Source organism: Excalfactoria chinensis, chromosome 2 (genome assembly GCF_039878825.1).
Source record: "Excalfactoria chinensis isolate bCotChi1 chromosome 2, bCotChi1.hap2, whole genome shotgun sequence".
Taxonomy (NCBI): Eukaryota; Metazoa; Chordata; class Aves; order Galliformes; family Phasianidae; genus Excalfactoria; species Excalfactoria chinensis.
The window spans coordinates 2,590,053-2,614,311 of NC_092826.1; the positions used below are offsets into that span (position 1 = coordinate 2,590,053).

A 24,259-nucleotide genomic window follows, 5' to 3' on the forward strand; every position below is an offset into this window, starting at 1 on the left:
ACCTAATCCTTGCTTTATTCAGCAGAGACAACTAAGGTGTGTTTACAGGGAATGGTAACAGGAATAACAACCAGTTGCAGTGCACTCCTGAGTATGTAACATTCACATGAATGTCACCAGGGTATTAAACTGTAGAAGAAATAATAGTGACCATAGGACATCATCATGCAAAACACTTCCCATCTTTACTCTCTTTATCCTGTCTATTCCTTTTCCCTTTCCCTTTTTCTCTTTTAGCCTTCCCATCCCCCTTTTCCGTTCTCTCTCTTCCTTTCTCTTGTTTCTGTTTTCCTCTTCCCCCTTTCCCTTTCCTTCTGCCAATACTGTGGAACTGAAAACAAGCCCAAAGCTTCTGGACTTCTCCTGATGCTTTCCATCTCAATTAAAAACTAGCAAGGATATCTGAAAACAATCCTAGCTTTGCTTTAGCATTATCTGATGAGAGAATCAAATTAATAACCTTAACACTGTCCTCAAATTGAACATCAGACTGCTGTTCAGAGGTGCCCTCTATGGATTAGCAGGTCAGTAACGTTAGCACTAATGTGCATCTGCACGTCCAACCCCCAGCAGTGAGCAGAGGTAGCACTTATGTGGGTGGTGATTGCTGACATAAATGGAAGAGGAGATGACAAGCAAACTCATTCTGCAGCTAGCAGAACAAAGATGCTTAGGGAAATGGTGAACAAGGAAAGCAATGCTGGAGTTGCATTTGAAAATGGGAAGGAACTGGAAGTTTTGTGTTTGGTGGCTGATAATGGCCTTGTGTTCTTGAAAGGAATTATCAAAAGAGGTTTGTGGGATTGACGGGCTACATTCACTTTAACCCAACCGTGGTAGCTGAAGACATCACTACCTTTTGTCTTCTTTGTCCCATGTTCAAACCTGGCAGAGGAAAATACATTTGCAGTTGCTTCTTAGCATGAATACTGTTAAAATCTGTCTTCTAAATGAAGAGACTGCATCCTGGAGGTACTTTGTTCCCTCCCCTTACTGCTGACCTTCTGAAGCATGCAGAGGACAAGCAGGACTGGTAAGAATCTGACCTTTTGGAGTCAGCGTAGTTTGGTCATCAGGTTCTTCCATTATGTTAAATCATATTGCATTTGCCTGCTGCCATTTTAACTTTTTTTGGGGGAAATTCTTCAAGTTGTATTTGCAGTGTAAAGACGTCAAAACATGGAGACTGCCTGAAATACTGTATTTGCTTAAAAAAAGCAACCTGCAAAAATATCCAACAGAGATGTTCTTTATCTTCATCCTGTGGGGGATTGAGAAACCCAACTGATGTTGCCAAAGCTATTTTAAGAGATGAGAACACAATACGTTTGAAAGTTTAATTGCGTGCTGAATAATGTAAGCTGTCAAAATAAATACTCAAGGTCTTGCATAAGGAAGAGCATTAAAAAAAAACACAACACAAAAAACCACAACAGGCAACGTGCAAATGTGAAGTCAATGAGAAGAGGAATCAAGCTTTACCTCAGCGTTAGCAGCACCTTTGTTTTTGCAAGCAGTAATTGCCGCAACAAAGGCGATTTCAGAAGTAATACCATTTATTTTCCAAGGTATTTAGAAGCCTACTGGCTGGCTCACATGAGTTCAGCTGTTCAGACTCAACTTCCCTTTCCCAAAGGTGACGGATATGCAAGCTGCCTTTTCTTCTGCCTATCCAGAAGGAACGGTTAAGCTCCATTATGCAGATGATAAAAAGCTCCCACCCTGCAGAATGCAAAAAAAAAAGGCAACTGGAGGGGTGGCCATGGAAGCACTTGGATGACAGGAGTCTTTGGGCTGCCAAAGAGGCAACTTGAAAAGAAACTGATGACTGGTTGTTGGTTGTTGGTTTTCTTTCTTTTTTTTTCCCCTCCTCATTTTATTGTGCTTGAGGAACAGGTCTTTGTGCATGTTCTTTCTAAAGAAGCAGGATTGCATCAGCAGCGTAGCAGCTCTTGAAATGATGTCTTTTCAGTAGACAGAGTGAGAAAAAACCCCCTCCCTGCCCCTGCAAAATCCCAGCAAACATGTACATTGGAGATTTTTTGGCAGGTCAGTCCAATTCCAGCAGGGATTGGTGAAGGTGCATAGCAAAGTTGGCAAGCGTCAGTGTTCTCAGCTAACTCAAAGCCAAGCTTAGAAACATTCAGCAAGAAACCCAGAATAAATAAAGAATTTTCACCTCTCGTTGTTGTGCAAATAGATTTTAATAACTAATGTTTTCAGTGACGTTAATTAAGTCTTAAATCCCTTCAGTGAATATAATCTGTGGGCTGGGCTGGTGTTCTGTAACAACAGCACTTTTTTAAACAGTGCATTGCACACATGCAGATGTGTTGTTTTCTCGTATCCCATTGGTGCCAATAGCAGACGCATGAGTTCATTAGTACCAGGAAAGATGCTCATGTGTGGAGGGGACAGAATGTTATCTGCCTTTCTGCCTGCTGAAGATAAAGGCCTGCTACTCATGCTATTTATGCTATGCTTCATCCAGCCTCACCTGGAAGGTCTCCAGGGATGGGACATCAACCACATCTCTGGGCAACCTGTGCCAGTTCCTCACCACCCTCAATGTAAAAGACTTTTTCTTTATGTCTAAACCTAAATCTCCTCTCTTCAAGCTTGAAACCATTTCCCCTTGTTCCATCTCTGCAGACCCTGCTAAAGAGTCTGTCCCCTTCTTTCCTGTAGCTCCCCTTTAGATACTGAAAGATTGCCATCAGGTCACCTTGGAGACTTCTCCCCACTAAACAGCCCCAGTTCTTTCAGCCTCTCCTCGCTGGAGAGATGTTCCATCCCTTGCATCATTTTTATGGCCTCATGTGCTGAAGACAGCCAGAAAAAAAAAAGAAAGTCCTTTGAAAGAGCTTTCAAGGTATTTTTTGTCCTCTCTTGGTGTCATGTCTTGAATTCCTTTCCAATGGGAATTCCAGTGATAAAGAGTACTATGAAGCTGGTTGAAGTTCTTGTCAAAAGTCCTTCTAATCTATCTATCTGATTGCATCTAGACCACATTGGAGGCATTGCTGCTATACATTCCCTAGTTGTCCATATTGTGATTTTTTTTTTGCATATACAACATCTCCTTTGACAGAAGAGAAGTGGAGATGAGAGGAATAATAATTGCTTTTGGAAGGGACCTATAAGGATCCTTTTTTTACCACGGAAGAAAGGAATCAGAGGGGAATAATAATTGTCCAGGTCTCATTCTGATGAAAAACTAAATGCTCTTTTGTGACCTGAAATAATCTTCCTTGCTTCCCAAATCTCTTTGCCACTTCTCTCCCAGTGAGCCCTCAGGACACATGCACCTTAGAGAAGTTTTCCTCCATGGTTCTACTGAATTTGAAAGACATGATGAGAGCTGTGAGAGCTCTCCGCAAAGTTAATGGGAATCAAAGCAGAGCATTTCTAATGGGTTTTCTCCCTGTTTGCTACCAGGCCCGATCCTAATAAGTCATTTTCACCAGTTAGCACTAAGTACCTGTAAAAACATTGCTGTGAGAATTTGGGGCTGATGGAGAGATGAGTGAAAGTACTGTAGGAGCTGTGCTGATGTTGGGCTAAGCTCTTTCTAGCAGCTCATCTTTATACAGCCGACCTTAGAATTACAGCTAAGAGAATGAAACACGAGCTGTGATCATGAATGTGGGATACATGTGGCAAAGTGGTGACCTGAAGTGGGTGGAGGAATTTGGCGTAGATTCCCAGGGATGTCATTCACAGTTGTATGAAATAATGGGTTTGGATCAGAAAGGTGTTTTTTTTTTTTTTTTTTTTTTTTTTTTCCTCTCTTTGTAAATAAGGAATTTGATGCTGAATATTTTCAATGTTTGTTGTTTTAAAGGATTGAGGCAAAAAGGACTGAGATCTGGGGAGGGTGTGTTCTTCATCATGCCTTGTAGCAGAGTCAGCTTACTTAGCAGAACACAAAGAGCGGTGACTTGATTACGGAGTAATAGCACCTTCAAGGAGGGAAAGAGGGAAAGTAATAGTATTCAAAGAGCTCTTAAATCTCTCAGGAGGAGGAGTGATAAGAACAGGTGGTAAGCAGTCAGTTAAAAGGAAAAAAGAAAAAAAAAAGAAAGAAAATAAAATGTAAAATAGTTTTGAGTGTGCTTATCCAGAGAAACTAGCCACTGATGGTTTGGTCTACTTCACTTGTGAAATGAAAGGGAGGTTGAGCAGGTATCTAAAAAGCTTTTGAACTGCTTTTTCAGAGAAGTCATTGGCAGAACAGAAAGAAGAGCTCCAACTGTGCTAAGACGGGCAGATGCTGGAGGTGAGGAGGTTTCCACTCCTGCTAGGAGGGATTCACACATTTCAGCAGGTGTTTTCGCTGAGCTGGTTGCACATAAGTGTTCTTTAGTCAATGGAGGGAAGGACGTTTTTTGCAACATATAGTCGCCTGTATTTGATTGACACGTTCACAATATGTGACCGTGTTTTCTTTTTCTTTCTAATTTACAAAATCCATGTTGCCAATTAGTAAATAATTTAGTATTTTTAGCAGAGAGCTGAGGGGAAAGTTGTTTTTACCACTTGACTGAACTGGATGTCCATCTCCAACCTCTCTATGATCATCCTTCAGATCACCAGATATGGTTTCCTACCTAATCCTCAACTGAACTGGATGGAAAATATCTCTTTTATCTTTCTTCTAAGCCACAATTTTTCTGCAGTGCCTTTCTGAATCTTCCCTTTAAAAGCCACGAGGAGGGTCGTGAGAATCTACAATTAAAAGATCACAAATTTCAGGAGGTTAACAGAGAGGCTATATGCAGAAAGCACCTGGAAACAACTGAGAAGGATGGTAACAAGACCATAATGGCATATACCGGAGCACCCTGTCCCCTTTTGTTCTCAGACATCTTGGATTATAAATAGAAGATAATGGAATGCAGCGTCCTACAGGAGTTGTGAATAATTAGATGGCTGATGTACAAGAGCAAGTGAAGGTTGCACAGGCTTCTTCTTCTTCTTTTTTTTTTTTAATGATGGGAAAACAAAGTATATAAATCCTGAAAAGCAAAAGCTCAATTCAAGACACCAGTACAAATCGAGAGTAATTCCATTAAAGCTAATGGAATTACATCAGTGTAAGACCGGAGGTAAGTTCAGACCCAATTACATCTTGCTCCTGAAATGAGATTTCAATATTGTTTGTTAGTATTTGTACTACCCTGAGAGTCCAAGGCAGACCATCACATTGCTGTACTGGGTGATGCTCCCAAGAGCCTCCCATCCCAATAGAAAAAGTGCACAAAATAGGAGAGCAGAGGTAGAAACTAATCCTGTATATAACAGGATGAAGAACTGAGGCGAAGAAGCTGAAACTACAATGCAGAAGCAACTTTGCTCATTAATTTCCCAGTAGTATCGTAAGAGGAAAAGAACGTTCCTTGCTCTCTGTGGGAGCAGAATGAGTTTGGTCAATGTTGTCTGTATGGAGGAGTCAGTTATGAAATGGGAATAAGGAAAACAGAAAGAAAGTGGCAGCTGATGGGAAACAAAAGGATGTATGGATGGAAAGTAACAGCTTTTTGGTCAGGCGCTGGAATGGAGGTGGTGGAGTCAGCGACACTGGGGGTGTTCAAGGAACGACTGGATATTGTATTGAGGGACATGGTTTAGTGGGAGCTATTGGTAATAGGTGAATGGTTGCACTGAATGATCTTGTAGGTCTATTCCAACCTTGGTGATTCTGTGATTCTTTTGGTGACCTGAGTTTTGAATCTGCACCTCTTTAATTCTGCACCTCTTAATCATCTTAAATGATTAAAATGATTAAAAGAGGTGCAGAAAGTACAGAGTAGGACAGCAAATAATCATAACAATTATGATTATTTCCTCATATTTTTTGATATATTATGTTGTCCCAATCAACATCTGGAAAGCTTATATCAAGTACCAGATCTGGAGGTTGGTGGCAGGGGGATTGGAACTTGGTGGTCCTTGGGGTCCCTTCCAACCCAAGCCATTCTATGATTCTATTATAAGTAGTACAGTCAGTGTTAAATTTCAGCTTTCCCTGCAGGTAAGGAGCAGTTATTTTCTTATAACGTAACAAATGGATTTTACTAAATAGGAAACACAGAAAAAAGCCTACATCTAGGAAAGAGGTTTCTTATGGTCACTACGTCCCCCTGAACTCCTGGTATAATTACTTTTTTATTATTACCTGACATCTGTGTGGTTTCAGAGGGACGCTTTGAGACTCTGCGTTTTTAGCAATGCAGAGAAATACTTCGAATCTCCTCCAGCCATCCTGTCAGCAAAGAGATTTTCTCAGGAGCCTGTGGCAGCTGTTACTGAGCTGTTGGGCTCCCGTTAACAGAGTGCTGCCTAAATACTAGTGAAACTTTTATAACCTCTAATTTACTGTCTGGACAGTACCAGGTTGGTTGGGGAATGGTAAAGGAGTTGCTGTTTTGACTTGAGTGACCATCAAGACTGTCAGTGGGACACAGGAAAAAAAGAATATGATATTTCAGTCTGATTTAATAACTAAATTACAGACTTCCCTTAGGTGTGTTTCTTGCTGGCTAATCCGCAGCTACACGGAGGTAGCGGCTCCTACAGTTTGGATTAAAGCCTAATGGTGAATAATGGTAGGTGTAGATAAACGGTTGAAATTTTGGGCAAGTTTTAGTTTGCTGTGCCAGTTATTGGAGCTGGAATTGTGAGCCAAGGGGAGTTGAAGACATGCTGTCTTCGATATTAAAATGGGAGCTGATAAATTACTGGATTGCCCCTTTTAAAGATTGATTCTATTTTGGTCCATGGGAGAGAGAGTAGGCAATTTGACTCATAGATTAAATGATCTTTTTCTTTTCAAGTAATTTTGCTTGCTGTTTTTCAACCACGCTGCATTTGACGTGCCACCACACCAACACTGGGAGTGATACGAAGGCATCTACCTAGGGAGGGGAAGCAGAAGAGTAGGTGAATATTTCCATGCTGTTTTATTCTCCATTAAGAAAAAAGCCCCTAAAATAACAGAATAACTTTTAAATGGTTGAAATGGAAATCTTCCCCATTGGTTTCCCTGCTACAGATCCAGACATTTGACAAGTTGATTTCATACTGTTGCACATAAGCTGATGCTGGGGATTGCTGATTTTATTTTCTGTTCTTGCAAAGACAGTCCCACAGACCTTTCTTTGAAGTTACCTCTGGTGTTTTTCAACCTCCAAAATAATAAAACATAATAAGCACGCTTCTAAAGCCATATCAATATAATATGTTTATACAAGAGATTGATAAGGAGTAATCAAAGGAAATACGTCTGTCTTAGCAAATTCCTCGTGTGGAAGTTTTTAGGGCAGTTAAGGTTAAATCACTGATATAATTTTTTCTTATTCTCTATAAAGGATAGTAAAAGGGTCCCTTTTATTTAAGTCTTTTGTTAGAAAAGTGTTTTCTAAAATGAGATCCTGCTACCCTAACAGAAGGGATGTTAAGTCGAGGAGTGCCATCCAAAAATCATGCTGAGGACAGGGTGATGCAAGGTAGATGAGGTATTGGCTAAGTGCTCTCATCACCACTCACTAGAGAAAAAGTGTCCCCATTTCTGGAGAGAAGAGGGAGAAGAGCTACAGCATCACACTGCTCGGTGTCTGGATGAGAAGCAGGTGACCAGGAGTCGTCTAGATGACAGGTACGAACACGGATAATAAGGTACCTATACATCAGAAAGTGATGTCAGACTCAACAAAGGTATAAAATTTGCCAAAATCGGTGTCATCAAAGTCACAGGAACATACTGTGTTCTGAATGGCTGCAGCTGTGTGAAAAGCCAGATGTGCAGGACTTTAAGGTGAACATAAAGACTTGGGCCTGGCAGTGAGTTTGGTCTGACACAGCATAAGTAAGTCCACTGCCTGATGTAGTTGAGTAGAGGAGCCTATGACCACAAAATAACCAGCAAATGTTGGGCTAATGGAGTGAAATGTATGGGCAGAATATTTGTGTTTGGCAAGTGCAGCTAAAAAATATCATTAGGCCTCATAGCTGTTCTATGTACCACTGACTTATTGTTCTTCTGTGTCATTAGGATGGGAAAGTAGATGATTAGGAAGCAGTATTTTTTATTATTAGCGTTATTTTTTTAACTTGTATGATTGATTCAGGGCTTGCCAGACAATTGTTAATCAACACTGTTGATTAACCAGACAAAGCCCTCAAAGAGTGGAAACTCCCCTCTGAATGAAGTGTTGAGAAAATGGTGGTAAGTGCTTAGAACATCATACCAGTGAATTAATAGTTTAACACTGAGACGGGGGAGGTTTAGGTTAGATATTCGGAGGAAGATTTTCACAGAGAGGGCAATGATGCACTGGAACAGATTGCCCAAGGAGGTTGTGGATTCCCCATCCCTGGAGGTGTTTAGAACCGGGTTGAATGGGGACCTGGGCAATCTGATCTAGTACTTGATCAAGTGGTTGGCAACCCTGCGTACATTGGTGGGGTTGGAAGTCAATGAACCTTGGGTTTCCTTCCAACCCAAGCCATTTTATGATTCTGGGTAGCACAGAGGAACATGGTTTAGTGCTCATGGTGGGGATGAGTTGGTGGTTGGACTAGATGATCTTACAGGTCTTTTCCAATCTTAATGATTTTAAATAGAGCCTAACAATGTATTTTGGTACTTACACCATGGTGCAGTCCTGGATGTTATGTAATTAGATAGCTGGTTTGGATGCTACATGTATTATAAGTTACAGATGTGGATCTCATCTAGCATTTGTGTATTCTTCAGTTGAGTAGTTTTGAAAACAGAGATAGCAACTGGGACAGCTGACTGATTCAATGTCAGTGAACAAATTAGCACTGGATGGTAATGAGTCCCATTTGGAATAACATCAAAGCAAAGTGGAAGTCAGTATGTCGGAGGTGTTTGATCCCCAGAAGGCCAGAGGACTTAGTGAATGTGGCAGTGCCATTGGATAGCCAGTCCAGGATAAAAATACAAGGACTGGAGGTGTGTTGAAGAGATGTGCTTTATTTTTTGCACTATGGGAGAGTCTGCTTTCTAATAATGTATTTTCCCAACCCTTTAACTGTAATGATTTTATTTGGACAGCTGTAAGATTATTCAGATTGCTCAAAACTGATCCATGATTTAGAGCTGGAACTTGTCTCCTGGTGCTACCACAATGCATACTGCATAATACATTTGAGCAAGGTGGCAAAGATTAAAAAGAATAAAATAAAAATCAGTCACATAGTTCAGGAACACCTCTGCTGTGGTGCTTTGGGCCTTTAATGGGGAATACTGCTGTATTTGTTTTGGTAATTGGTCAGCTGGATCCCTGTGCACAGACTTTGGGTAGCTGTTGCAAGAGCCTAGCATACATATGGTATTGAATGAAAGTCTGTTTTAAGCACTAATAGTTCAGAGAAGCATGTTTGGGTTGGTTTGTCTGCTATTACAGTGCAGTGAGTGTGACTTTCTTCTTTTTCTTGCTTTGCATGTCCCTACCTGCGTAAATGCAATGTGATTTTCACAATGTGGTTCTAAATATATAATTTCCTAGCTTAGTTACATTCACAATAGCTTATATTGCAGTAAGGCTACAGAGAATCTGGCACTGGAATATTTTATTCCATTCATAAGCTTCAATTCAGGGAAAGGAGAAACACTATTGATCTTTCATCAGGTAATTTTCTTCTTTTGAGTACCTGCATTGGGCTTTTAAAGGCAGTTCTTAAGCTGAATCCATTTTCGCCCTAGAGAGCAAACTTGCTATCAGCAGCAGAGGTTTCTGAGAACTGGACTTGCAGTTCTTACGTGTGAATGGATTGGAATAATTGAATATTTCCACTGTTCTTCACTGTAACCAAAGAGTTGCTGTGTCTGAGTTTGTTATTTGCTTGGTCCATCGCCTTCTGCCAGCAGAAAAAGGTGGCCTTGCCTTACTTGAAACAAAACTCAGAGCCTATTGGTTTGTATTTAACTTCCTCGGACCTTTTATTCTGTTTGTTTATTGTTTTTATTACATATTGGTGCCCAGTTCATACTGGGGAAATAATCTCTTTGCAGATTAATTTTTTGGACCACCGACAATGCATTTTAATTGCTGTTCTCCCCTTGGAAATAGCATCCTTTTGGCCACAGTCTGGGGGGTTTTGTCATGGACCATGGGTGGTGGTTTGCACAATAATGTAATAGCAGTGCCTTTTGGGTGCTAGTGGTGCAAAATTTATTGCCCCACAAAATGGGGTCTTCATTCACATGGTTGCTCTTGCAGGTGTTTTATTGGCCAATAAAGGGCCTCATGTTTTTGTAATCTCACTGCTCGGATGTTTTATGACCCCGTGTCAGCTGGAAGGTGGTGGGGAAGAGAGACTTGTGGTACGTTGAGAATTACACATTATTGTCACCTGAGAGTCTGAAGGATCTTTAAATTGATGAAATGTGGGGATGATCAGCAGAAAAGCCTCACCAGTAGCATTTCCTTTAGGATTTTGTCTCTTTGTTGGAAACTTAATCATTCCCAAAAAGAGACAGGTACATCATTCTGCCAGGTAAATTAAATCTATGTTAGAACAGCAGTGCAAGTCAGAGTGAAACATAAGTTGAATGGAAAGGACAGTGAAAGGAGATAGGAAGAAAAGTATTTAGAGGTCAGAAAGTCAATATTTTAAATGTATTGCACTCTGCACGGGATAAATATATTAATTTCCCTTGCACTTCACAGCTTGCCCTTATGTTCAGAAAGTTGCAGAGATGTCAGATTTAAAGAGGCATATGAAGTACACAGGATAGAGCAATAGGTGGTGAGTAGGCTGCTGAGATCCATTTCTCTTCCGAGTTCAATTCCTTTTAGTCATCTCTGTGCCTTTTTGAAAACCAAATGCAGTATGAAAACAAGTAAAGCTGCAACAAAAAATCCTGCTCTGAAACAAACATATTTTAAAGCTGTTTTCCATCATGTATTTTTTTGCACATTTTTTTCTTCCTTCTCTCGCTCACAAATCAGACAAATCAGATCTTGGCACACGTGTCTCCAAGGAATGAGTTCTTAGAGCACCAGTACCATCACCAACTTCTGTGCCTTGCTGTGTATTTTAAAATGGCTCTTTCCTCCATCTAGCTTCCCTATCTGTGTACTGCTGTTCTCCTAAGTCACATCTATGGCAGGAACTGGAGGAAGGAATGAAAACAAGACAAAATGGTGCGACATTTACTGCATCTGGGATTTCTCTTGTCAAGTCAAGGAGGTTATGGAGCTGGCCACAAACTTTTGGGCATCCCATGTCAAGATTTGGTTGGGGGACCAGGATGAGAAGTCCTGATGTCCTTATGTTCTGCCTGGAGTGGTTGTGGAGTCTCCTTTTTTTGGAGATCTTCAAAAGCCTCTTGGACATGGCCTTGGGCACCTTGTAAGGGCCCTGCTTGAGGTGGGGCTCCACCAAATAGACCTGAGGTCCCTTCTGACCTCAACCAGTCTGTGGTCCTGTGAGTCAGGAAGATGGGAAGGTGTGCTTAAGAATTGCATGAAGATGTAGCGAGGCAATGGATCATGTTCTACTTGCTCAGGGGTTAGGACTAGTGTCATGCTTTGGGAATACAAGGATTTGCAAGAGGGCATGTGGTAGTTTAGGGAGAGGTATATAGAGTAGAATATACTAACTGTTCTGTGATTGTTTGTTTGTTTGCTTATTTTATATAATTAAAAAACCTTTGATGTTTAGTGAGATGTAGGTGAAGTGGGCAGGTGCTATTGGTTTTGGTTTGGGAACATAAATGTATTAGAGCATGTAGAGGTACTACATTAGTATCATGTTTTTTATGGACAGAAAGGTGTGTTTGTTTGTGTTCTTTATGAGAGGTCCAGAGAATACTGTTTCTATTTAGGATAATATGATTTTGCTGCTCATGGACTGCAGGTATATGGCATAGGCTTTTTGAGAAGGACAGGTGTACTGAAATCTCAGATGAATAAACCCCAAATCTTGTCTCATCTTTATAGAGTTTCCAGGTGTAAAAGAAGGAGATGTCATGAGACATCCAGGTCATCAGATCCTTATGCATCTGTCTTAGAAGCTGAAGCTGTGCCCCTGTCTCTGCCTGTGGTGATGTTGAAGCACATTTAACAGATCAAAAAGTTCGCTAAATACTCAGTTTCTCTGCATGACATTTCACTCTTAATGGATTTTCCATCTGTCTTCAACATCTGTTGTAAGTGCCAGTCCACTTGCATTGTCCAGACAGCTTAAATGATATTCATTGTGAAACAGTTATTAGCCTCACTAGGAAGGTTTATGAAGGGTTTCTTCAGTGCCTAGAAGAAGGACTTAACTTCTAACAAACCTAACACCCTATTGGCTTTTTGTGCTGTCTCTTCACATGGCTGATTAAGGAGATCAGCATGTATCAAACCTTCCTCCAAGTTGGCCTGTGGGCTTTATGATTACTTCTCCACTATTTGCTCTCTGGGACAGAGTGGTCCATATATCTTCACTGGATACGTCCCCTTTGCATGTGTAGTTCCTTTTTTCTTCTGAAATAGGTAGCACTTGATTCATGCTATGGTTAAATGTGAATCATTTCTTTCATGCGCTGCTGCAGTGTTTCTTGGATATTTGTGCTGAGTCTTTAAGCTAATCTCCATGGAGATGATAAACCAGCTTTTTTTGCACTTTAGGCTACAAAAGAATTACTTGGTCACTCCCTTACTATTTAGATTTCTTGCTAGTGAAAGGATGGACGTTTTTCATAGGTTTATAAGATAACCTGTTCAGTACACATTGACAATTTCAGTGGTACAATCACTGCTAATGCCTTTTCTTTCTCATTTAAAACCTGATCGAAGAATTAGGTTTAGGCACATTGCTTAATTTAACTCTACGTATAGGTGTGCTTGTGCTTTAATACCTCTAACTGGAAAAACACAAATAATAATAAGAGCAAGATGAAAGGTCTCTTGAGCTGTTCGTTTGCCGTAGATTTCTTGCTCACTTCACAAAATAACAAAACACTTCACAGTTGTTTGAGTGAAGTGGTTTCATTTTTCAATTAAAATGGCTTGCTCTCAAACAAGGTTGTCTCTCCTTAAATGAAACATGACTTTTCTGGGGTGAAAATGCCTGTATTTCAGAAAATGGTGTGATTTCTTCCCTTCTCTCATATTTTCTGTGAATGTGTGTCAAGAAAACATAGGAAAAAGCAAAAGCATCTATTAAAAAAAAGCAGAATATACCTCAAAAGATCCACATGCCTTCACTGAGAGTTTTCGTACTCTGAGGTAGAAGGCACCAGCTCTTTTTATTAATGATGGTTTCAGTGTATTTTCTCAAGGAGAGCTAAAGCAATCGATCACTCATTCACATCAGTAGAGTGCCCTTCATCTTTACTTTTCATAGTGCTGTACCAAGTATTACAGCCACGTTAAATGCTAAGCCCAAGAGAGCAAGTGTGGGTAGGATAATAGGCTAAATTAATCTGCAGGGCAATTTATCTGTAGTCCATTTATCCACGTCTTTCCTACATACATGTCTGTGTGTAGGACATGTTCATCCATGCTTGTACACCCAGAATCTCTCATCAAATCCATCCAAATAACTTAATCAGCTGGAATTCATAGGAGCATTAAGCGCACACACTGATATGGACATTGGTATAGAAACTGTAGCTTAAGGAAGGGGTGATGTTGCACTGGATTGTTTTGAGTTGGAAGAGATCATTGAAAATTGTTTAGTCCAGCTCCCCTGCAATGAACACAGACACCTACAGCTAGATCAGGGTGCTCAGAGCAGAGGTGACCCACTGTTTCACAGCTGTTGTGACAGCATTGTTGCTAAAAGAACAATGTCTACACAATCCATCTTTCATTGACTTGAACAGATGGAAATCTAAAGGTGCCAAATCTGGACTACACAGTGGGTGTGATAGGACAGTCCACACAAGGTTGGCAATGTGCTCCATGATCTTCAAACTGGTGTGGAGCCTGGTGTTAGCGTGTTGCAAGAGAAATGTTATCTTCTCTTCTAGACCGATTCAGGCATGAGCGGCCCTTGGTGAAGTCATGCAAATTAACCCTTATCACCTCTCTTTCATTTAAGAGGATCTGTTCCATAATCTTCCCAAGTACAAAAGAGAGGCTGACTGGTCTGTACTTCCCTGGGGGTTTTTGGCTGAGTAATACCTAAATAGGGATACACCGACTTCTTCTCTTTCTGATTCTTTTCCTACAAATAGAAGCTAATGTCTGCAGTAGAATATAATATGAGAAAACGTATTTAAGGAGATAGAACAGTTCGCTCTTTTGTCTGCATGAAGTCCGTGGGAGTCAGTATATTGTTTTTAATGTCTGTGGCTTTTAGCCCGCACTCTGCAGAAAGCAACTTGTAACAGGAAGTTTGCATAAATTGGAGTCAAAGTATGTAACGTTTACAGAACAATTTGAGAGTTAGAAATGTAAGACAACATCTAGTCCTCTGCAGATTTCAGGGAAGGACTGTTTCTAACACTCCTATGCTGTATATGAAATGTTTTCTGTCTTTGTGGATGGTGTGGAGGACTCAACCAGCATGGTGTTCTCCCTGTGAGTCATATGACTGCATTAACTCCTGCTGCATGGGTGAGAATGAAACAAACTCGAGTCTCAGATGGGCATAATGCTTCTGAAAAGAGATGGAATGACAGCTCTTATCCAAGCTTCCACAAAGAGATGCAGTAAATTATGGGAAGAAAGGCATCTTAACAACTGTATATGGGCTTTATGTTGCTTTCTGGATTTGTAACAGCCACCTCTGCCTTCTGCCACTAAGAACTGCTGCAAGGATACATCTTCCTAACCATTCCATCACTGGCATTGAACCATTAATACAGAAATGCAAAATTCACAACAGAATTAGCACCAGCAAGGCCATCAGAACAGTCATGATCAGAGAACATTTAGTCTTGGGTGCTAAAAAGTTTACTCGGGCAATACCAGAGAGAATGGTGAATATTAAGAGATCAAAGAGGGCAGGTGAGTTCCTTAGACTGGGAACAGAGGGACCTGCTTGCTTTTTGCTTAAATGCAGTGCAGGATGATGGGCTGCTCCAGTACAACGTAAGTTGGAAGAGCAGTTGAATAAAAAGCACTCGGTTTATTAGCACACAGAGGAAAAAGAATGACTGTGGTGATCAGTAGGCACTAGGGTTCATAAAAATGAAATTATGGCAAATTAAATTAATTTCTGCCACTGATAAGCTAAGAGGCTTAGTGGGTAATGAGAGGGTGGTGTAATATAGCTCACTTCTGGCGAGGCGTTTACGAAGGTTCCAAGGGACTCTTTTATTAGGAAATACAGTGAAACTCTGAAAATTAAAACTTGACTTGGGAATAATCTGGGTGAGAGAAGAAGTCACTTGAGAGGTGACTAGTGACAGAGCTGATGTTTAGCTGGTTCAGTGAGGTCCTGCTTTGAATCCCATCTGAGCTATCAGTTATGACCAGATACATTTAGTCTGGCAATTCTGATCTAATCTGTAGGTGATGTGCTGTTAAGAGAGGGCTTTATGTGATGTCCTGAATGTGGTTTAGTTGAAAAATACAACCCTGAATTCTTGGCAATGGGTAAATGAGTAGCAGCTTGCAACAGCTGGCCTCTTCTCCCAGGTAACTGGGAATAGAACTAGCAGTAGAACAAGGCCTCAAGTTGTGCCAGGACTGGTTCAGATTAGATGTAAGGAAGACCTTCTCTGAAACAGTGGTCTGGCATTGGAATGGAATACTCAGGGAAGTGGTGGAATCACCACTGCTAGTGGTGTTCAAGAACCAGTCAGATATAGTACTTAGGAACATGGTTTTGTGGGTAATATTGGTGGTAGGTGAATGGTTGGACCAGGTGATCCTGGAGGTCTTTTCCAACCTTAATGATTCTATGACTGATGGAGAAATTCACTAGGGGAGCTGCTTTGATTCGATACAGTATTCTCCATGCTTTCATCTGAATTGCTTTGTAATTTTTAATTCTTTTTTTGAAGAGGCAATGTAACAAACAACCCAAAAACCGTTCAGGTTTGTACTAGGGTTTTCTGAATTTCATTTCTGTGATGAAATCTGTGAAGGCTTCCATCTGACTACAAGCAATATGTCTTCGTTCAGAATCTTCGGATAAAGTAGCTGCTAACCTATAGCCATGTTCATCTCCAGAGGTGACACAGTGCCAGGTGAAATACCCCTTCTTTTCCCACACAACCACAGACCATCCCCTATGCTCCCTGAAGAAAAATGAGAGGACCGCCATCTCCTAATACTTTGAAATGACAAGCAAATTGGAAATCTATGACTCTTTTATTATAGAAGATTGTGTCGCTTGAATCTTGGAAGTAGCAGTCCGTTTTTCTCCTGGCTTTTACTTGGCTGTCTGATTTACACCTATGCAAAGGGGTTTGCTGACAGAACAGAATTAGAGCTCTTATTTTAGTCTGTTGTAAATGCTTCCTCAACATGCAGCAGCAATTCCTATAAAAGAAAGGGGGGAAAAAAAAAGGTTTGAGCATCACTGTGAAGACTGAACAAATAGATTTAGCTTTTCTTCCTTTGGTGGCTTTAACAATACGGTAATAAAGATAGTTTAAGACTTGGTAAAGCAAGTATTCCTTCTAGCTCATCTTTCTGCTTTGTTTACCTGTGCAGTAAATACTCAGAGATGAGAGATACCCACTGCTTCCATCCCTTTCTACTTTCAGCCCCAGGGGATGAGGCACAGTGTTGTCTCTGGGCAGAATTATAGCAATGTAAGCCAGCATATCTTTCCATCCTATTGCAAACTGTTTGCTAACCTAAGTGTTGGACACATCAAGCCTGCAAATTGCCAAGTTGGATGGGGCCTTGAGTAGCCTAATCTGGTGCCTGATTTAGTGGTTGGAAGCCATGCCTGAAGCAGGAGGACTGGAATGTGATGGTCTTTGAGGTCCCTTCCAATCTAAGCCATTCCATGATTCTGTGATTCTATGAAATATCCTTAGTTCTGCTGTAGGATCAGCCCAGCTGTGCTGGAGACACCTAAACGATGTAGATTTCTGCTGTAGGGTAGGCTTCCCTGCAGCATCCATGGGGGTCCCCCCTACACAGACCATGAAGGACCTCCATTGGCTTTGCTCTGAAGTTAAACACTTTGGCTAGGTGGAGAGAGAAGAATCACAGCCTTCAGGGTTGAGAAGTACTCCTTGCTAGCTGTCCCTATGGCTAATGCATTAAGTTTTATACGAATACCTTCAGAGTTCGATGTGGTTTATCATCAGGTTCCACAGTCAGTCACAAAGTCCAGCTTTATTTGGAAAATACAAAGTATGATGGACACCAGATTGACTGAAGTCTTACAATGTGAATAATATCCTTATGCATGCTTGTTGCACCCTTACGTAATTATGCCTCTCAAAGCTATGGAATATACTCACATGCAGATACTTAACCTGCTTCTGCTTGAGCCACAGATTGTGCTGCCCATTGCTCTGCACAAGACAAACTGCAGTGGTGGTAACTATAGCTGTTGTGCAGAAGGCAAGTGAATGGCTTAAAGTATGTTGTTCTCCCTAGCATATCTGTACCCAAACCTACTTGACCACCCATCTCATAATTGCTTTCTCCATTGCAATGCTGTGCCAAAGAAGATGCTAAATCTAATGATTTGTATGTGGATATTTACAGTTTCCATTTCCTTATGGGAAAAGAAAACAAAGCTATTCGGGATCAAGTATTACTGTGAGGAGTGGCTGAGCTCCTCGGTGCCCTACCAGGTGACAGGAGGGGACAGAACCAGGACAGGTGACTCACACTGGCCTGAGTTATGTCCCATGTCATATGGCATCTTGCTATGCAATCAAAGCTGGGGGAAAGAAGGACAAATGAGGGGGATGCTGGGAGTGATGGTGTTTATCTTTCCTTCAGTCTGTCACCGCAGAGAAGGGAAGCAGCTGTCACTGCATCTGCATCTTCACTATGCCCATTTTAAAACTGGATAAATTAATTACAGATGCGATCATTCAAAAAACATACTGTAAGCAGCTGCGTGCTGGAGATTGTGGATTTGGTGGACCATAGTTTCCTGGTAAAGAAAACAGCAGCCGTAGGAAACGCTCAGGCAGCAGTGTGACATCTCTTGTATTATTTAGTGTGTTGTCTTTGCAATCTCTGTGCATACAGAAATGCACAGCAAGAGGTGTTATTCTTTCTAAGAGATGCCCTTTTCTTTTCCATTCTTGAAGTGCAGATTTTTACAGTACTGCCGTAGCAGGGTAAGTCCATTACAAAGATTGTATTTTAGGTATTCTGTATGTCTTTAGACTGTTTTACTTGCTGTTGTATGGAGGACTTTTTCAGAAGCAAATTCTGTTCATCAGAGATATCCCTTTAATTACCTTCCACGCTTGTGAGGGGAGAAGAATATAACAAAAGCTAATAATAATAGCAATAATAATAATAGTGACATATCTTGTTACCATTATGTGTTAAAATCAAATCCTGCAGGGAGAGGAGCATCAAGGCCCTATTTTTATTGAAGATCTTAATAGCATTTAATGTAAATTAAATATAATCAGTGTCTGATTCCTGAGCATATCTGTGAGGCTGAAGAATAAGTTAATTGTGCTGGCAGCATAGTGGGAACTGCTAAAGTCAAGCACCAGTGTGTTAGTTAAAGTGCATTTTGAATTAAGTGGTGGAAAGCAGAACTTATATTTTTTTTTACTCCCTTACTTGTTTTTTTTTCTTAGCAGCTCTCTGCAAAGTTTATGTGATGTGTGGATTTGTTACATAAGGTATCTAACATCAAATTTACATTAGAATACGAATGCAGGGGATTCTTTTTGGCTTTGGAAATTGGGCTGGATCAGACGCATAAGCTGAACATACCATTTTACTTTGAGGATCAGTAATTGCTGGTACGTAAATCCCTGACGTGTTCAGCGGGCAGATAATTTAATGAGGTCTGCAAAATAACTGGACGTCAACTCCAGCATTATGAAAGGCTCTGTCTTGAGATGTCTCCTTACGGAATTCATGCAGTTGGTGGCAAGATTTACTTGATTAAAAGATTAGAGCTGAGTCTAATTGTTTAGTCCTCGGGGCAGGTGATGGAACAGGATTCAATTCCCAGCTCCCTCTCTTATGATGGTGGTGTGGAATACCTGACTGTGGCAGATAACGACCTCATCTATCTCAAATTGAAGGTAATGTAATTAGTCAGCCTGTGTTGTGGTCCACACGATCATAAACAAATGCATTTTGATGAATGGATGCAGAAATGTTATCTTAATTTAACTGAGGAGAGCTCAGAAAAACTAGCTATCTGATCTAATCTTGTCTTTGTAGTAGATTGTTTTTCTTTCCTCTGTGGTGCCAAAGGATCTATGCCTTCTCTGCACATGTTCAACCCTTAACATACGTCTGAATTACTGTTCTACACCTAAGAGATGCCATCTTTGTGGTACACTGAACATTTGCTTGTTTACTGCATAGGTCCAATGCATAAAGTCAGTGTACTTTTATCCAAGAAGTTTTCCCACCTGTTCTGTCTGTGCAAAGAACTTGATTTTGTGGATGAAAACATCTGAATTTTCCTATGGCAATGAATGTTGCAGTTCTTGGTCTGTCTACTCTGTCCCAGTACTTACTGATAAGGCATAATGTATTTGTAGTTGAAGTTGTGATAGGTAAGGGCTGTTCTTGGGGCTGTGCTTGTTCCTCGAAGGAGATAGGGAAAACATTGAAATATGTCAAGGAAGGAAACACTTAGGAAACACTTCTTTACAGAAAGGGTAGTTAAACACTGGAATAGGCTCCCCAGGGAGGTGGTTGAGTCCCTGTCCCTGGATGTGTTTAGAGCCATTTGGATGCAGTACTCAGAGATATGATTTAGCAGAGGATTGTTAGAGGTAGGGTAATATGCTTAGACTGTGGTTGGACTTGATGATCTTCAAGGTCTTTTTCAACCTGAGTAATTCTATGATTCTGTGTCTTAAAAGAGATAGTATCCATCAGCTCTATCAGAGCATCAGGACTCATAGAATCATTAAAGTTTGAAAAGACCGCTAAGATCATCTAGTCCAACCATCAGCCTATCCCTACCATGCCCAATAACCATGTCCTCAGTGCTGCATCTGCCCTTTTGTTGATAAAATTCAGCAGTGGTGACTCCACCACCTCCTTGAGCAGCCTGTTCCAATGCCTCACCAATGGAAGAAGCTAAAAGGTTGAGACATGCCCTGGGTTTTCAGGACAGAAGGGTCCTAATGAGCCATGGAGGAGTCACAGACCCTCGGGGTGTTCAAGGAGCGACTGGATGTTGTGTTGAGGGACATGGGTTAGTGGGAGCTATTGGCAATAGGTGAACGGTTGGACTGGATGATCTTTTAGGTCTTTTCCAGCCTTGGTGATTTTATGATTCTATGATTCTATGATCTTATTATTTTTGTAATCAGAGAGCTTCCATTCACTCCACATCCTGCTGACTGAAAAAGAGTAGCTGACAAATGAGTTTTTCACTACAGCTATGACTTAAAGATGTCCTCTAAGGAAGAAAAAAGATCATTTTCTTTAAGTGTTTTTTGATCCTTTCCTGAGTTTTTGATTGAAATATAATTGAAAACCGCCCCTTTCTTCAAAAAAGAAAGGTTTTAAGTTATCCCTGGGGAAGTTTAGGGGCTATAAATACCCCACTGACCTTATAATGCTTGGGAACCACTGGGCTGAGCTAAATCCCTTTGGGCAGCACTTACATCACTTTCCCCCTGCTTTGTTTGGTCCTGACCAGAGATGCCAGCAACCAGCTTACAAGAAATATTGTAGTGGAATTTGAAGTGCAAAAGGGAGGGGAAATTGCAACTCCTGTGGCTTGCTGCCTGCAGGTTTTAGCTCTTTGATATTCCTATATGCTTTGACAGTGCTTCTTTGGGGATACTGTGTCATTAGCAGGGAGGTGACCATAATAAGGAAGTCTGTCCTACTCAACATCTGCCTCTTTCTCTCCCAAGCAACCACTGTTTTCAAGGCAAGCCATCAAACAACTTACCCATTCCATCTCTCTTCCCTATGTAACCCTTATTTTTACAGTTTCAGTTGCAATACTTGTGTGATGGCTCGGCTACCTGCCAGACCCCCACTTTGTCTTTTCTTATTGACTTTGTAGTTCTACAGCCATTTTCTTTTTGCTGATTTGAGGGGGATGTTTTGAGCAGCTCCTTGCTGGGAGTTCCTACAGCCCTGTTATTGCTACTCAGGACTCAAGACTTGCATGGTCCTGTTGAGGCTCCATGTGATCTGTGTAGTCTTGTTTCAACTGCTCTGCAGTTTGATGATGCTCTGTCAGTATCTCATTATGCAATTAATTTCAATTGCATTTCACATCGTCTCTCCTCTTCTGCAGGCACGCAACCCAGCAAGAGACTAATAAAACCATCACGACCAGCACCAAAGCCATCAAGCAGCTGTCTGAGGTTGTCAGAGGCTCATCCAGGGTATGTGTCATTCAAGATGCTGTTGGGAGAGAGTGCTGGGGCTTGTGGAGGGTGGACTAAAGAAAAAAGAAGTGGGTAGCGAATGCTTTAAAGCTGTTGAACCCCATGTCTTGTTGCAGCTTTCTTTACTGTTACACAATAAGCTTGGCTTGTGTTTCTATTGGAAAAAGCTTCAGCAACCCATTCTTCTCCCAAAACCTGGACCATGTGGAATTGGAAAGCAATGATTTTCTAACAGAGATTAGCTCACACCTATCTGATGGTCTCATATAGTATGGATGAAAGTACAGAAATTACCCATCTCTACATGAGTTTGGAGTTGATTAAAGACTCAGTAGTGCAGTAGATGCACTTGGTGCAGATGAATTTATAAATGTTCTCAGAAGTCCAGAAAGAACAGGGCAGTGCAGTGTTTGGATATGGCATTCATTCAAAGAAGGCAGTGGTGGGGACAGATATTTGCAGTCTGTGGCCAGATCAGAGCCAAACTTTGTATCTACCCTTCAGCAGTTCCATCTGTTGTGTGGACACGCTGGTCTTCTATCATCAGTCAGTTCAACTCACATGAACATCTTTGTCAAAGGAGTAGGAGTGTCTCCCGTTCCCTGATTCCCAGTGGCAAGGACTGGGCAATCAAATAATTCCTGACCTTTCCAGAAAGATTTTTAGAACCCCATACATTCCTGTTGAATTTGACCTGCCTGGAGGAGCAGCAGCTTAACATATGGAATCCTGGGGAGCAAACTCCAGATGTGAGAGTTGAGAAGTTTCACCTTTATAGCAGGTGACTCAGCAAATAAGAATGAAGACGTTTTCTCCTTGACTAAGCTGAGCAGTTTTCTCTTATGTTCTCAATTGAAGGATCCATGTATTTTCTGGGTCAGAAATTTACCCGAATTGATGTTAATCTTCACTCACTTCCTGCCCTTCTCCAAAATACTGTAATACAATTCTATTCTCAGCTTCCTTCTACCTGAAAGAAACACAATTGAAGAAAATATAATTGAACTTTGTCCAAGTGCCTTTATCAGTCCAGATTTTAGTCATTTGCAAACAGGCACCTGAGAAATGACCCCAAAATGACTTTTCCATTTATTGGCATCAACCTTATGTAGGCATCGGCGTTAATACTTGATGCTTATTAGCATGTTTCTTTGCTTAATGGTGGATTACAAGGCTGATATTTTTTCCTTGCTCACTCTGAAAATAAGTGCATTAGACCTTGATGAAACAGAAGTTTTCTTCTTGGAGGTATAGAGTTCTGGGCGCCATTTTTGTGACATAAATTGGGTCCAAAGGGAAATCAGGCAAGGTCATGTTAAAGCCAATTAGAGTGTCATACAGAAACGTCAGTATTAGCCTTTGAAGTCAGTGTTGTGTCCAGTGGAAAGTGTCAGCAGAACAGCTTTTACTGTCATGTGGAGAAAAATTGCTAAGTTAAAGGGAGAATATTTAAGACCAGAAGGAAATCGACACATAAACAATTTTAGTGATATGAGAAATAAACTTGCCTCTCTCTGCTGGCATCACCTAATAACTTTTTCTACTCCCTGGTCAATTCATTTAACAGATTTTATTATTTTTAACTCTTCTTTTCCAACAGTTTGCAGTTCAAGTAATTAAATGTACAAATTTTGATATAAAGCCTGAAGCCCTTCTCCCTTATATAGAATTAATGATTGTGTTGGGTATCAACTGCTGCGTTGGCAAGTCTCTACTAGGGATCTCGGTAGCAGTTCAAACTTTCCTCCCATAAAATTTCTCAGTTTGAAAATAATTCAACTAATTTAGAGCTTTCTAATCAGACCTTTCTCAACTCATTATTCTGTGTATTGCTTTGTATGCAGCCATGGACAAAATATATATATATATCCTTTTCCCTCCTTGTTTTCCAGCCATAATGCACAGCCAGCAAGGTGCACAGTGGGAGTTCCTCTGACTTCCCTTGAAGCTCCAGTTGCTGCTGGAGCTATTGGAGTCGGAATGCATGACTGAGCAAACTGATAGTATTTCAGGAGCAAAGATACTGATGTAAGGGGATCAGTGTGAGACAAGGCAGGAGATTGATGTAAAATAGCACATGGTTATTTTAGGGCTTCCTTTTAAAGTAATCTCAAAGGGCTTAAATAGAGAGGCCTATCTGGATTCCGTGCTTCTGTAGAATGAGTGCTGGGCCATTAGATCAGCTCTCCAGGGTGTCTGTCTTGTCTTATTTTGCGTAAGTAACAAAGTTTATAGGCCTTTATTGGTGGAGTGGGAATAATGATATTTACCCTGTTCTAAAAATGGTTTTAAATCTTCGGATGATGAACTACAAGACTGGGAATATTCTTCTGTATGAAAATGCTCCCATTAAAAATTAAACCTGTTTATCCTATCCTTTACAAAATACACTTTTGCATTCTTAAGCGGTTGTCTGAATGTTGTGGTTTAACCCTGCAAGCAACTCAGCACCACATGGCCTTTTGCTTTCATCCCTTCTCCCATTGGGACTGGGGAGAGAATCGGGATTAAAAAAAAAGAGAGAACTCATAGGTTGAGATAAGACTAATTTACTAAGACAGAAAAGGAAGAAAGAAATAACGGTAATAATAATAATATCTATATGTATAATGTACTTATGTATGTGTGAATGCATATTTATATTTACAAAACAAGTGATGCACAAAGCAAGTGCTCCTCTCTTGTCAACCAGCGCCCAGTCAGACATTGGGCAGTGCTGGCCCTAGCCAAAACCCATGAGTTTACAATTTCTTTTCATGGTCATATGGTATGGAATATCCATTTGGCCAGTTTAGGTCAGCT

The 24,259-nt window shown here is 40.8% G+C and overlaps 1 protein-coding gene across 8 annotated transcripts in view; it reads left to right on the plus strand.

The window, feature by feature from the left end:
* TSNARE1 (t-SNARE domain containing 1) overlaps positions 1 to 24,259 on the plus strand; it is a 444,328-nt gene that overhangs the window by 170,111 nt on the left and 249,958 nt on the right. For all 8 annotated transcript variants that reach the window (XM_072329111.1, XM_072329105.1, XM_072329113.1 and 5 more), the window contains one exon: positions 21,364 to 21,454. In XM_072329111.1, the coding sequence (XP_072185212.1) occupies positions 21,364 to 21,454 (91 nt within the window). The remainder of the gene's footprint in view (positions 1 to 21,363; positions 21,455 to 24,259) is intronic.